This window comes from Gopherus evgoodei, chromosome 3 (genome assembly GCF_007399415.2).
Source record: "Gopherus evgoodei ecotype Sinaloan lineage chromosome 3, rGopEvg1_v1.p, whole genome shotgun sequence".
Lineage (NCBI taxonomy): Eukaryota > Metazoa > Chordata > Testudines > Testudinidae > Gopherus > Gopherus evgoodei.
In genome coordinates this window covers 221009900-221024783 of record NC_044324.1, presented here as the reverse complement: position 1 = coordinate 221024783, position 14884 = coordinate 221009900, and the positions used below count along the sequence as shown (strand labels likewise).

The 14884-nt window shown below is 40.0% G+C and overlaps 1 protein-coding gene across 3 annotated transcripts in view; it reads right to left on the bottom strand.

The window, feature by feature from the left end:
- Window positions 1-14884, bottom strand: part of MAP4K3 (mitogen-activated protein kinase kinase kinase kinase 3) — a 144810-nt gene that overhangs the window by 70917 nt on the left and 59009 nt on the right. For 2 of the 3 annotated variants that reach the window (XR_003999797.1, XM_030558134.1), the window contains exons 13-15: window positions 5616-5688; window positions 4138-4196; window positions 1859-1921 (exon numbers count right to left, since the gene is read on the bottom strand). Coding sequence is in view for 2 of the 3 variants with exons in the window: in XM_030558134.1 (XP_030413994.1) it covers window positions 1859-1921; window positions 4138-4196; window positions 5616-5688 (195 nt within the window). In the remaining variant the exon portion in view is untranslated. The remainder of the gene's footprint in view (window positions 1-1858; window positions 1922-4137; window positions 4197-5615; window positions 5689-14884) is intronic. The other variant, XM_030558135.1, reaches the window with a different exon arrangement.

Genomic DNA, 14884 nt, shown 5'->3' with positions numbered 1-14884 from the left:
CACAGGCATACTGCCAAAGGCAACCTGCCTGCTGCTCTTGCGGCGACCGGCAGAGTGCCCCCCACGGCTTGCCGCCCCAAGCATGCGCTTGGCATGCTGGTGCTTGGAGCCGCCCCTGGCCAAAGGCTTGTCCCTCATCAGGTATATGTTCCACAGTGGAACAATTTCCGGACTCAAGTGAAATGGGAAGTCAAAGCCTCCTGATGAGAGGACTACTCAATCCCACTTCATGAAGGCTTGAAGAAACCATATACTGTCCAGTGAACAGTGTCTGCAGCTCAGACTAACAGATCTAGAGGAGGGAGAGCACGATTAGCATGGTCTCGTACAGAAGACAAGAGAAAAACTTCCTTTAGTTTCTGGGCTTTCCAGAACAACCACCTTGGTTGGCGAGAAAACAAACACAACCAAATCTCAAAAGTAAATGGGATCCTGTGACTGAGTCAGAGCACTTCTCTCTGGTTCATAATGAGCCTGTGGAATTGCGGAATAGAGAGTGCCTGATGCAGATGAAGTGGAGATGTCTGGAAAGTGTTCACAGCCTAGAAAACTCCCTCTTATTTAAAACTAACATTATTTCCTTCTTTCTTCATTGTAGCAATAACTATTGTCCTAAATTTAAAACCATGGGGCAGAGGAGATGCCAAATGGGGGGTCTGGTCAGGACACATGCTGCAAGTGCATCTTAGATGGCATCTTAGGCCAGTTTACACTCAGTGGTCTAGAGGGCAACACATGGAGCAACTACTGTAATGGGCTTATGCCAATCTATGAGGGGCTGCAGGAGTCCCTTTGGGAATGACCATGGAAAGATCTGCTGGAGCCACATTCACGAGGACAGCAGGAACCATCTGCATGCAGCAGAGACGAAAGTGGCAGGAAAAAAGTGAGAAAATGAAGAGAGTCGGTAGCTGAAAGAAAAACAGAGCTGAAGTGCAGGACAATGCTGCTGGAGGAAGAGAAACTGGAGCTGTAGTCCCAAGGAAGTTGCTAAAGGACATTTGTGTATGTTAAGGAGGAAAATCTACACAGGACTGCCTCCAAAACTGGAATCAGTACAGCTTAAGCTATCACATATATTGGCAGAAACAGTTTCTGAGAAGCTGATGTAAAAAGCCATCATTTTGTTCCATATTTATTATTTTCAATGGACTTCCACATGAAATTCTCAGTTTACAAATCAAAACAAGACTTGGGTTTAGTTGGTAGCACAGCATGTTCCACCTAGTACAGAGTCTGAAGAAATGAAACGGTGCTCTCACTACTTTACACATGACTAGCAACCATCACCAACAACAGATACACGAGTCTCTGGCCATTTGAAGACCCAGGAGCAGAACAGAGTAAAAGTTGCTGGCTTGATTTTCACACTGCATTGCTAAAGCAGAGAAGGGCTGGAAAAGAGGACAGGTACAATAGGGCAGTACCAAATGCCAAGACAATCATATTTCTGATCTAGATCTTAGAATGTTCGTGGTTTTGTCAGTATGCATGGTAATGTTTGTATTCATTCTATGCTGTAATTACATTTTGGATATTAAAATATTAAAAACATACACATTTTTTAATCTTTCAAATGGATGTTTAAAGGAACTGCCAAACAAAATATGCTAAGAAATATCTCCTAGACACAGTGAAAAAAGTTTAAGACATTACAGTTAATTCATAATACTGACCTACTTTATATATATTTTCCCTCAGTTCCTTAGAAATATTCATACAACTTAACCCTTAGACTGAAAAACTGTTCTACAGAGGCAAAAGCAAGTACAGCAATTGAACAAAACTTTAGCTTTGAAAAACAAAAATAAAGACATAAAACCAAGGTTGACAAAGAAAATCAGAAGGTGAAATATACCAGGTTAGATCTTGCAGTGTAGTATATTTCTTCTGAACTGTCCAAAAAATCGTTACTGTTGGGCTGTTCATTAGACAGAGACCAAGAAACTCAGGTTATTTACTTTGAGACTGCAAGCCAGATATACATAAAGGGAAATTGTCTTGCCAACACAATTTTGTTAATGCAAATGCAAATTTAAACCATATTAAACAGCTTCTGACAAAGCTTACATTTCATATTACATCATAATTAATTTAGTATAAAGTTTAAACATTACTTAAAAGCAAAAAAGCAAAAAGAACTAAAGAACTACCTTAATAAATTGGTATTAGCAATTATCAATTTATTCCCCTCCCTCAATCCCCCCCATTCCAGGATTTTTTGTCACCTGTTAGAATACTGGAGATTATTGCAAACTTCTACCCTCAATCTCTCTACCTACAAGACCTTCCATCAAAATGTCTTAGAATCAACATGACTTCTTTTGCACTCACTTAGTAGTCGGACTTCAGTTGACCAGAATGATCTAAATATAATGATACAATACTCCTTTCCTCAAACTCTGAGACTGACACCACCTCCACAATCCTCTCATCCTCTAACAAGGAACCGTTCTCTAGCTTCCAAGAATCAACCTGGCTTTTCCACTTTGCAGTATATTAATGAATCAGCCATTAAAGCCATTCATATTTAATTTAATAAAAGCAGCTACCTGTAAAATATTGGAACTGCTTAAGTGTAAATGTCTTTTTCCAGATTACCGTTACATTTCTATGTAGTTCAAAGTAACCTCATAAATATCAAAATAATGGTTTTGTTTCACTTGTATGCATTTTTTCTTCATCTACGGTCAGACTGAACATGAGCTCAAATAATTTGGTAGGGTATTATAGGAAAGCTGCTGCCATGCCCTCAGGAATCAGGTGTTGAAAAATCTTTTAAAGGAAGAATATCTGAAGATGTCCTAAATAAAGAAATTCCTTTATTTTTAGAGTGAAGTACAGTCCTTCATGCTTCCCATTCCTAGGCAGGCAATTAAGCACTCCCTTTCCCTCCTCAGAAATATCCAAACAAACAGTTCTCTCTCTTCCTCATGGGGAGGGAGATAAACAGAGGGGTTTAGGCAGTGATTGTCTGTCTTTTTGACAGAGTCAAAACAAAGAGTTCTGGTTCTCCCTTCTGGCAAGGGAACCTTTTGTGTTGATTTTCCCTATCAGCAGGATTAATCCTTTCTTGCAGCCAGAGAGACAACTAAGATTCCAAAAGGCAATACTCCTGTGTGTTTCAACTCAATGTGGAGTGAACTTCAACTCCTCCCTTCCAAGAACGTCTGCCAAAAAAACCCACTCCTGATGGCTGTGACTTAAGCCCCAGAAGAAAGTTTTCCCCTCAAAAACACATTGCTGTCCTGTAAAGCTGTTCAGCTGGGTGACGGGGACATACAACCAGTCACAGGAATTTTAAAATCAAAATGTACAATCTAAAAAGGGCTGCTTTTTCAATTTTAAGCTATATCTTCTTCATTAAAACCTATTTTGCAATTGTCATGTCACATTTTCAAGAACTTCTCTAAGAACAAAAAGAACACCACAAAAATGAGAAAATATTTAAAGGCATGTAGAACTAAAGATTGTGCTAATCACAATAGTTTCCACAATGTATACTACAGTGAGGCAGACTGCAGAGAAGGGGAGTAAGAGTACTGACATTGTAAGGTGATTTTGGTAAGACTAGCTCTTAACATACATTTTTCTTGCCAGTTTCAGAATTGCAGATCCTTTGTTTTTCCCATATGTTTAATTATATATAATGCTCTAATCAGCATAGCAATAAGTAATGTGATTATACAGCTACGTAAATGGGTATATAATTTCTCTGAAGTTGTTGCAGAAATTCTCGTTTGTATTAAATAAGCTACTCCTCTCTGTCCTGTTGGGATACTACAGGCTGTAGTTCGCCTGCCCAAGCCAGCTGCTGTGGAAGAGAGAGTGTGCACACCAACTCAAATCTCCAAAGACAGCTGGCTCTTTACCAGGAGAGAGGGTCAAGGGAGGGAGGGAGGAACGAGGAGCTCTTGTAGTGCACTGCAAGAGAAGTGTGCCAGCTCTGCTCTTGCAAGGCTCTTATGCCAAAGGAGTACAGCTCCAGGCACGCTCCCTTCCTAAGAACCTGATCTCCAGGGGGAGGAGCTTATTGATAAAATTGCTTGGGGGGAGAGAGAGGGTACTATGTAACAAGTCAAACTTTTTTCTCATTTTAGAATCTGAGGCATAAAACCCATGCAATATGTTACTCACAAACTCATGATGTGGCTCTGTCTCCTTCCTTAATGGAGGATTGAACTTTATTTGACCAACTATAGAGGAAAAAAAATAAAGTCAAGATCTGGTTCGCTTACTGTGAGAAACGATTCAGTTTCTAGTAGCAGCTGCCCACTAACTAAGCATAATTCAGTTTTATGCACATATACTTCCATTGATCTGTATTTCTGACACACGCATGCCCTTAGTGCCATGAGCTCAGAACACTTTAGAAAGCAGCAAGTTCTGGAAGTTGCACATCCTTGCTTCTGTTCAGAGCTATATAAGGGACTGCACTTAGGTCCTCATCATCCACACATGAAAAGGATCACAAAAAGGATTCAGGAGCAGCATCGTAGGGGAGCATAACTCTGCAAGGCAACTCGTAACTTTAGTTACAAGTGAGTAAATCTTTTCTGTGAATTGCTTTTTCAGATCCGTACTGCTGGGAGATTTAACTAGCAGTAAAAAGCCTGATGAAGGATTGAGGAGTACTAATTAAATTTTCCAGCACTGCTCTTCTGCAAGAGACATTGGCCATTGTACCAAAAGCTGGATACAATGTTCTTGAGTTCTTGAAGCTCAAGAATTCCAAAGTTACTATTAGTTTATAAATCCAAAGATACCAAACCCAAAATTTAAACTGCATTTGTTTTTGGAGAAAGGGAAGTCCTTCCTTCTGTTCTGACCTCTTGTCAGACTCTCCCTCCACTAAATTGCGTTTGACCATTTCAGTTTGAAAATAAAACCGATGATCTTAAAACAATAGTCGAATGAGAGATGTCAGTGTTATGCTTAGGGTTTTCTTAGCAGTGGTTTCTTTACCATCACCATACGGTTTCAAGGGGCTTTCACTCCAACTTTAAATGAATAATTTTCTTAATAGCTGGCCCAAAAGTTTAATGCCAGCAATATTCAAAGTAAAGTACCAAGTTGCAATGCATAGCAGTATTATGATGACATTTTCCACAGCCCTAGGGTGAAGACAGAATCTTGCACCACTCTCTGGAAACCCTCTCTGAAGAATAGCATGAAGTATCATTGAAAGTCTCTGAGAGGAACCTATGTCAAACCCTATTTCACTAGGCTGTAGTAGTAGAGAGATTTGAAGCATTGTTGGAAAACAAAATGGTACGGACCGTTACATATTTTAAGACAGAGTGTGCGCGTGTGTGTGTGTATATATAATCTGTTCCTATGTTCACAATAAGTGAAATTGTGTATAAATTCATTCTGTGCTGCCTCTTAATAAAAACACTCCTAATTATGGTATCACGTATCGGGGGTAGCCATGTTAGTCTGTATCCACAAAAACAACAAGGAGTCCCATGAAAGCTTATGCCCAAATAAATCTGAGAGTCTTTAAGATGCCACCATACTCCTTCTAGGTAGATAGACAAAAGCTCAGTTTAAGCTAATTTCAAGTTATTATAACCTTTATTATTCTTAATTTAACAAAGTATACACATGCTTACAGTTTATTTCAGAGCGTGTTTTTTCTTCTCTCACATTTCTACTTGTTGAATGAATTCTATGAGGCACAAGGGGCTAGAAAAGAAAAAAAAAAGCGTTATTACCAAAAGTATATACCTTCTATTATTTGAAGATACAGATGTCCTGTAATATGTATTTTACTCATCTCCTTAGAATATTTTTAAATGTCTGATACAAGCAACGTCTAAAAACAAACAAAATAAAGAGCATGTTATGCATTTTAAAGACACACCACTACATTAGACTTCTGTCCAGGTACTAACAATATATATTCCCATTATATCTGTACAGTTTGTGCCAGTCTAGCTGAGTGTGCAATGGTTTTATAGATGTTACATATGTCATTCTGAATGTAAAGGGACAGTGGTAAGTCTGTATTTATCCTAATTTGTCTGTTTCCTTCTTATACCTGAAAAATCTAAACACCTGAATGTTTTCCAAATAAATAGGACACCAACTAGAGCATCAATCTAGTCCGGTAGTCAAAGTTTGGCTCCTGAGCTTGGTGTCAAGCGCCTCAAACTACAGGAACTGCAATGGCAACAGACGACCACTGGTAGAGTGAAGTATGCCTAAGTGGCATTAACAGGATCATTAGGGAACTGCAGCCAGCCCTCCTCAGATGAAAAAACAGATAGGGCTTTGAGAAGAGAGAATAGGCATATTTAAAAAATAAAACAGGTCATAACTATGACAAAACAACAGAAGGCAAGAAATAGAGCAAGACAACAGCTGGAGTAGCATAGGGATACAATGTCAATCAAATGTTGTTCCCACCCCTCTGCCCCCAAGGCCCCGTCCACCTTTCATCTTAAGGCCTTCCCCCTGAGTTATTACTTTCAGGGTCAAGATTGACATATGACTGAAAACGAGCGGCTCCCCACATTCTCTCTCTTAATCAGACTGGGTCTCAGCTCAATAGGACCTCCCTGACAGCAGGTCTGACGAACCAGGGCAAATTCCAGGTCAGAGTGACTAGTTCAGAAGAGGGTAATGTGACATCTCTAATAACACTTCCCACTGCCATCTACCCATCAGAATGGGTTTCCCTCCCATAGACCCTCCTGGAAGGGAAACATATAACAATTATAATTTGTATAGCATGAGGGTCTAGGCCAGAACCCTCAATCTCCAAAGCTCAACATTTGGGCAAGTGGCAGCCCCTCCCCATTGCTGTGAGAGAGAGGCCATCTTGATTCAAGAGCGTGTTTTTCAGGAATCGTAGGAAACGCTGAGGGGAAATATGGTCTCCATCACCCCCAGAAGTAGTACAGAATTTGTTTTAGCTCTGAGTCACTCTGTCCCTAAGGAGAAAGCAATACATCAGTGACAGTTCTGAACAGGTGGGAACTGCCAAGGGAAGCCCTTTGGCCCAGCTGTTCATGGTTATGCCAGAATCTGACCCCGAGACCTAAGCACTTGTGAGGCAGACTAACAAGCACAATGGTCATCCAGTGTCCACCCCCATAGAGAAAGACGACAATAACTTGCTGGAGTCAGATGAGGTGAATGGAGAAGACACTTAACTAGACTATAAAAAGTGATGATTGAGCATGGGGTGTAATGGGCTAGGAACCAACCTGGGATTGAGTAAATCTAAAAACTGCAGACTGACAGCTGTTTGTTTTTTTCTGAAAGTGTCTCAATAATGCCTTTCTAGAGGACCAGAGGCCCTGGACAGCATTGCATCATAGGGAGAGACCTTGAATCAAGCCCAGCTTGTTTTTGCTCAACATCAAGACAAGAGGAAACAGAGCATGAAGAGGATGACAGCTATATGCACTGAAGAAGGCCTTTGGCATGGTGCTGAGCCAGTGTCATGTCTTGAGCATAAAAAAGGTTATGCAATCTATTGTACGCATTTCTGTTTGTGTTATCCTTAATCACCGTCTTAGTGAGAAACTTTTTGAAGATTGTGAGGGCTGCGTTATAGACAGGGTAGGCCAGCAGCGTGAGTTGGACTTCAGAGGATGGAAACTCCAAGCTCCACACTCGGTGGGCTGATCTGTGTTTGGAAAGCCTATTAAATGCTTTTATTACCATAGGTTATGGAATGCAATGTCTGTGCTTAATCCAAGAAAATTTAGCACAAGGGATGATCTTGGTAAATGCTGTGGAAAGCGCTCGAGACCCTGACAGTATTTAAACAAAATCATTATACCAAAGAATATCCGCTTAGTGCATTATATTGACTGCCTGACCCACACAAAAAGTTACAGAGCCCCACTTCGGAAATTATCAAAAGTCTAAAAGAATTAAGTCAGAGAATGGCAAGGGGACAAGTATGCAATATAAAGTATAATAAAACTTGGTACCTGTAAATAAATATGTCTATTAAAAAAGGTCTTTGTGACTCTGTTTCTGTTACAAGGTCGGTGTGGCAGTTAAATAAGATCAAAGTTTTGATGGGGCATCTCTGTTTTCAGGGGTTGTAAGTCTTCTAAATAAAAATAGCTTCAAAGAACCCAGCTACTAGGTCTTCAAGAAAAGAAACCAATTTACAGCAAAACGCTGAAATGCATGTAGTAGAATTCAGAGGAAATAAAACAAAAACGTGTTTCAAATAAACCAAAAAAGCTCCTATATTCTGTATAAAACATGGATATTTGAGACGTGTACGTAAGTACAACTGAGCTGACTCAACACCACTTAATTACATTGGTTTAACCATAACCTACTGAAAAAAAGAGGTTGTGTGGAACTACTGCCTTCAGATGTAATCACTAAGGTTAAGATTCTGTCAAATGTATTTTCAGTAGAAGTTAGGGACAGGTCACAGGCAACAAACAAAAATTCACAGAAGCCCAGCTGTTTCAGCAGCCCAGGGGCTCCTGCTCCATCAGCCCTGAGACTGGCCACTGGTCAGCTGTTCTGGCAGCCCTGTGGCTGATTGGGGGCTCCAGCCGCACCCCAGAAGTAGTCCCAGAGATCCTGGAAAGTCATGGAATCTGTGACCTTCATGACTGAATCATATCCTTAGTAATCACACATCCATGTTTCCTTAATGCTCCATCAGGGTTCAAGATACTAGGTCCTGTTGGGGCTGGAAAAATAATCAGTAATTCACCCATGGAAAGGGGGGTGGTGAGCTCTGATTAATATTAAATTAAACAAAAGGAAGTATTTTAGGATGGGTAAATAATTAATACATACATAGGGAATTTCAGAGCTCTAGTGATCAAATAAATCTGCTAACTACAGACACTGAACTTTGTTTGAAACAGGTTGGCATAAAAATAGAGCTTTTTTGGAGACAGTCTTCTTATAACAGCAACTATCTTTCAAAAATTATTACTACTGGACTGCAGGACAAGGGATTTTGCTTGCTTTATAAATCTGAAAATATATATTGTACAATCTTACTCTTTATACATGCTGTCTTTACTAATAACGATACATGTCTTTATTTCAGTGTGATTTGTTTAGAATGGAAACAGCAACTTCAAGCTGCATTACAGAGGTAATGGAATTTGAAGGTTACAAAGAGCATTTCCCACTTTTGTTATTATATATATTAAAAATATATATATATGTGGGCCCCATGCCAGGGGAGAGCACTATGACACTGACAGCATGATGCCTGGGGAGAAAGCAGAATTTCAAGACTAGTATCAGGACAACTGACAAGACATTTGACTTGCAGCAGGAGCTTGTGTATTATTGTCAGCAGGATGTCAAAACTGAAATGGGCCTGTATCCTGTACAGAGAAAAGATCATGAAAATGAGACAGCTGTTGCAGTGAAGGGCCCTGATAGAGGTAAACTTGCATATAGATCCTTTCCAGCGCATAATGTTGGCCTCTGCCTACATGGCTATGTACAGCTTTATATTTTTACAGCCCAACACCACAGCACTTCTCCCTCCAGACAACTATCACAGACAGAAAAAGCTATTTGACTCCAGCTATCCAGTGGCTGCTGTGTATCTCTCATGAAGAAAATATATAGATACAATATGCTTTACAGGTAGGAGCCTACTTTCTAGACAGTTATGCCGTCATTAACAGGAAATGCATAGCCTTTCAATTTAATGTTTTTTTTCTACGGCTGTGTCACCTATTATGATGAAAAAGCACACAACCTAATGACAGGGATGACTTCTGGATTTCTTTATTACAAGACACAGCTCAAGACTGATTTTCTGAAAAGATGAGGATATGAAGTCAGGACCCTCTGGGAACACAAGTGGAAGGTGATGATAGAAATAGATAGGGAGCTTGCAGATTTCTTCAACAAAGCCCAATTGCCTCAACTCTGGTGCTGAGGGATGCTCTTTTTGGAGGGAGGTCTAACGCTATTTTCCTGTATGACAAACCTAACCCCAATGAAGAAATCCACTATTACAATTTTACCAGCCTGCACCCTCTCATAAACAAAACTAAAGCATACCCCATCGAACAAGCCGATATTGTTCATGACAAATTTGGACCTCTCATAAATTATTTTGGAATTCCAAAATTAAATCACACTGCCCACAAGGCCTCTTTCCCTCCAATGTTATCTGTCAGAGTGGGTGGCAAACCTATGTTCCCACTATGCCAAATCTGTGTGGAAACTGAGTAGCAGAAGACATGCACCGATGCTGATGAGGAGAGCGCCATCCTGGGGACTTGGTGCACAGTGGAATTGAATGCGGTCATAGCAAAGAGGTGAATGGTGGCCAAAAAAAAACACCTATGAAATTTGGCATTTTGAAGAAAAATCTGACAAACTCTTTTCTAAGTACAGGAACACGAGACTTCAGGGTATCCAAGCTGGTGCACAAAGAAAAACAAAATAAATAAGTTAATGATTCTAAAAGAAAGAAGGTGTGCATCTATGCCAACATAAGATTATGCTGAACTCCACAAAGCACCAAATTGCTAAACTGTTTTTAAATTCTCTGGGGGGTAAATTAGGCAAAAGAACAAAACCTACCCAATACCAGCATCATGAGACTCTTGATGAACTCTTTCAGTACTTATTTTCTCCAAATTATGAGGTTTCATCCTCCAAGCTTAACAATGATGAAACTGCTTGCATGTCTTGGAAGCATACAAAAGAATGCTACATGGTCTTTGGCAATACCAACATCTTCAGGGCTTATTTCACCACCACTTACTGCCATCTTAGAACTATATAACCTGCTAGACAGGTTGCAAAGAGATGCCTGTACTATGACACAGAGTAGGTGGTATTTGTGAAAAGGGAGGGAGACTGGAACCTCCCTCCAGCGGATTATTTAAGGGACCTCACAAGTGAGACCCTGCCAGATCAACACATCACAGAGTTTGTGTCAGTAAGTCCAAAGTCATATGGGTACAAGCTGTCGGAAGGGAAGGCCTACATGAAAGTCAAAGAGATTACCCTCTATCATAAACATAGTCCCAGATTTGGACCTTAGCGTCCAAAATATGGGGGTTAGCATGAAAACCTCCAAGCTTAGTTACCAGCTTGGACCTGGTAAAGCTGCCACCACCCAAAAATTTAGAGTGTTTTGGGGCACTCTGGTCCCCCCAAAAACCTTCCCTGGGGACCCCAAGACCCAAATCCCTTGAGTCTCACAACAAAGGGAAATAAACCTTTTCCCTTCCCCCCTCCAAGTGTTCCTGGAGAGATACACAGAAGCAAACTCCGTGAATCTAAACAGAGGGAGTCCACCCTCTCTATTTTCAGTCCTGGAAACACAAGCACTTCCCTCTTCACCCAGAGGGAATGCAATGTCAGGCTAGTAAATCTAACACACACAGATTTCCCCCTGACTTCTTCCTCCCACCAATTCCCTGGTGAGCACAGACTCAATTCCCTGGAGTCCCCCACTAAAGAAAAACTCCAACAGGTCTTAAACAGAAAGCTTTATATAAAAAGAAAGAAAAATGGTCTCTCTGTATCAAGGTGACAAATACAGGGTCATTTGCTTAAAAGAATATTGAATAAACAGCCTTATTCAAAAAGAATACAATTCAAAGCACTCCAGTAACTATACCTATGTAAATACAAAATAAAATATAGAAATCACTATCTGATCTTTGTACTCACAACTTGGAAACAGAAGATTAGAAAGCAAGAAATAGAAATCACTCCTCATAGCCGAGAGAGCATACAAGTAGAAGACCCCAGAACAAAGGACTCACACACAAACTTCCCTCCACCCAGAGCTGAAAAAATCCTGTTTCCTGATTGGTCCTCTGGTCAGGTGCTTCAGATACTTCTTTCCAGGTGAAAGAGACGTTAACCCTTAGCTATCTGTTTATGACACCCTCAACATAGCAAACTGTGATAAGATCTACTTTGACAATTTGACAGATCTAGTCCTAGATTATAGCATAGACCTAGGGAAGTATAACTCAAAGAAGACAGAAGTGCAGCAGTTGTCGACTGTACGGAACAAAAATCAGTAGCAAATAGAGACAAAGACCCTTAAGAAAATACAGACAGACAGTCACAACATGAGAAAGGTTTAAACCCTGCACTACAGCTTTGGAAAATGGATACATGGTGGAAACCTCCTTTTTTTGTAATTCTCACAGGGCCTAGCAACTATTAGAAAAGTCACTTTATAAAAAATGTGTTGGATAACACTGATCAAATATCTGTTATGTCTGAGACTACCATGTGGTGTTACAGTTGCAGACAATCTCAGTATAAAGAACTGCTTTGTAAATAACCTTTTATCAATTTTGTGGAGGGGTCACCTGATGCTTTTAATGATGACCACTTGTTTCCTACCAATAAAATAAATAAGATTATTGTAGACTATTTGATTAACTCTGCTTGTGCAAGTGATGAAATTGAGAAAGCCTTTACCAAGTACATGTATTACAGGAATGTGTGCATTATGTAGATAGTTCAAAACGTATTTTGTCGGGGGGGGGGGGGGGGAGTTGCACAATTAACCAAAAAACAAAGTATATGATTCTGTTTAAAAAAAAAAAAAAACACAGGGATAAAATTACAACTTATTATGCTTGCTCTGCAAATGTACACCAGCAATGCAGAATTCTTTCTAGGAGCTACTGAAGCTACCAAAAGAACTTATGGCTATCTGGTGGGGGATTTAAATACTTCTACACCAGAGGTTTATAGATTAAGAACTAGGATTTTCCATCCAGACTGGCCCACAGTTTATACTTTGAAAAGAACAGCTGGGTATAAAAAGAAATGAATTTTGGTAAGTCCTTTTTAACAGCCAAGGCTGCCAACTGCAAGCGCATCTGGCTACGTGAAGAGAAATCTGGTCCTTTTCAAATTACTTAGCCAATGACCCCTGCAGAAAAGGAAGGGCATATTGTGTGCCTCTAATAATTTAGTAGTGCCCAACTTGGAAACAGAACTCAACACCTTAACAGAAAAAGTACCTTCAACACACAATTAAGTACATGTGCTGAAAAAGATGCAAATGTATAAGAACTGTGGAATAAAAGTATCTCACTAGGAAAAAAAAAAGCATCTGGTGAAGCAGTCTGGGGGGGGAGTTTATCGGCCTCTTAAGTTTTGCAATCCCTCTGATAATGGGACTTTTGACTAATCAATAACAGAGTATGCAGGGAAAAAAAATGTACCTAGTGCCTTCCCACTAACTGGAGCAATTAAGGGTTTTCCCTCCAGCGGAGAAAAATATCAGAACAAATGTGGGCCACTTACTGGATACTAAAATGAAGGCTATTCTTCAAAGGACCCATTTATTTGAATATGAAATAAACTTTATGCAGTCGTACTTCAAAGATCCCTAATGTACTTGAGGCAGAGTGATGCAGAATAAGGGAAAATAAATCTGTTTCTACTGGAACAGGAAAGAGCATGACTGCCAACCCCCAGAAACACCAAAGAACTCTGACTCCATTACTCAGAAGGTGTTGGATAATGTGAATACGTGTTACATGAAAAATGCATTACTATTGCTAAATAAAGTGGGCAGGGTAAAAACATCTCTTCACAGAACAATTACGGGGCTTTTGTGTACAAAGGCTCAGTTGTTAATAGTTCTAACATGCTTAACTTAGCCAGATTGTCACCCAAACAAGCACCATTCCTAGAAGACATGGACCTAAAGGATGAGACGTGTTTATAAATGCCATAGTGGAGCTGAATGTACCATCTTCCACAATGCAGCCAACACAGAGCTTTTTGAATGCCTGAAGGCCTTTAAACCATGGCTGATCAAGAAACCACCCCTTTTTTCCCTCCTAAGAAGCAAAAGTTGGCTAAAAACCCAAATGGCTCAATGTGCAATGTTTTTCATGCATTCATTTTTAAAACAGTAATGTTTTCCTTTAAACAAAATATTCCTATACTTAGTATTTTTTTAATGTACTTTCTCTGCATTGGCCGTTGTACCAAACCAAAAAAAAAAACAAAAAAACCCCACACCACCATACATTAATTGTCTTTAAACTCCCACTTGAGGGTGCTTTATTGAGAAACACTGTTATAAAAGTCATTGCAAGAATGAGAAACATGTTTTGAGTAAGGCTAGACATGCCCAAGTTTTTTTTTAAACAGAATTCATCACTATCCTGTCCTTTTGCACTAAGTCATTAGAGTACAGTTTTAATATCTGACCAAAAGATAAACCCTTACTATAGTGATGTAAGAAAAACTGCAGCTATGGCCTCAGGGAACAGAGCAGGAGTCTTGCGATTCTCCAAGTGAAACACATTGGTGGCATTTTTGTTTCAAAATTTCATAATGCTTCTAGGAAAGAACACAGTTTGGGGAATATCCATATGAGTCAAAAAAGTCTCTACAGCCACACTCCACCAGGTACAAGCTGGGCCATTGTTCATTTGGCTGATCATGTGCGTGTGTGTTGACCACAAAACTTAGGGGGAAGTCTCTGAGATACACTGCCACCTGGGAGCCATTCGCAAGGAAGCGCATCTAAAAAATTCTCTTTTGCGTAAGGGTCGGCTGGTAAAACACACAATAGCTGCATAGTGTCCATATTCGCATGTAGTCAAAAGAACGTTTCTACTCTGACTTCTCTCTATGACACTGTCAAAAGCCCCATACACAATCATATTGACGGTGTCTATCAAAGCCTTTGCAAAACGTATTTCTGGTCTCAGGTTCCCAGTTTTTATCAGGGAATAGTGATCAGCACATCCCTGGTTGGAAGACAGGTCAAAGGCAAACAAGGTGTAACCTGTGCAAATGTCTCATGGCTGATTAACAGAGAGTGATCTTCCATGTGTTTACCAGCCGTCTGCACCAGATTCATGTTTTCTCGTGTGGTTTCTGGCCTTGAAGTCTGATTGCAGAGGTTTAGCTG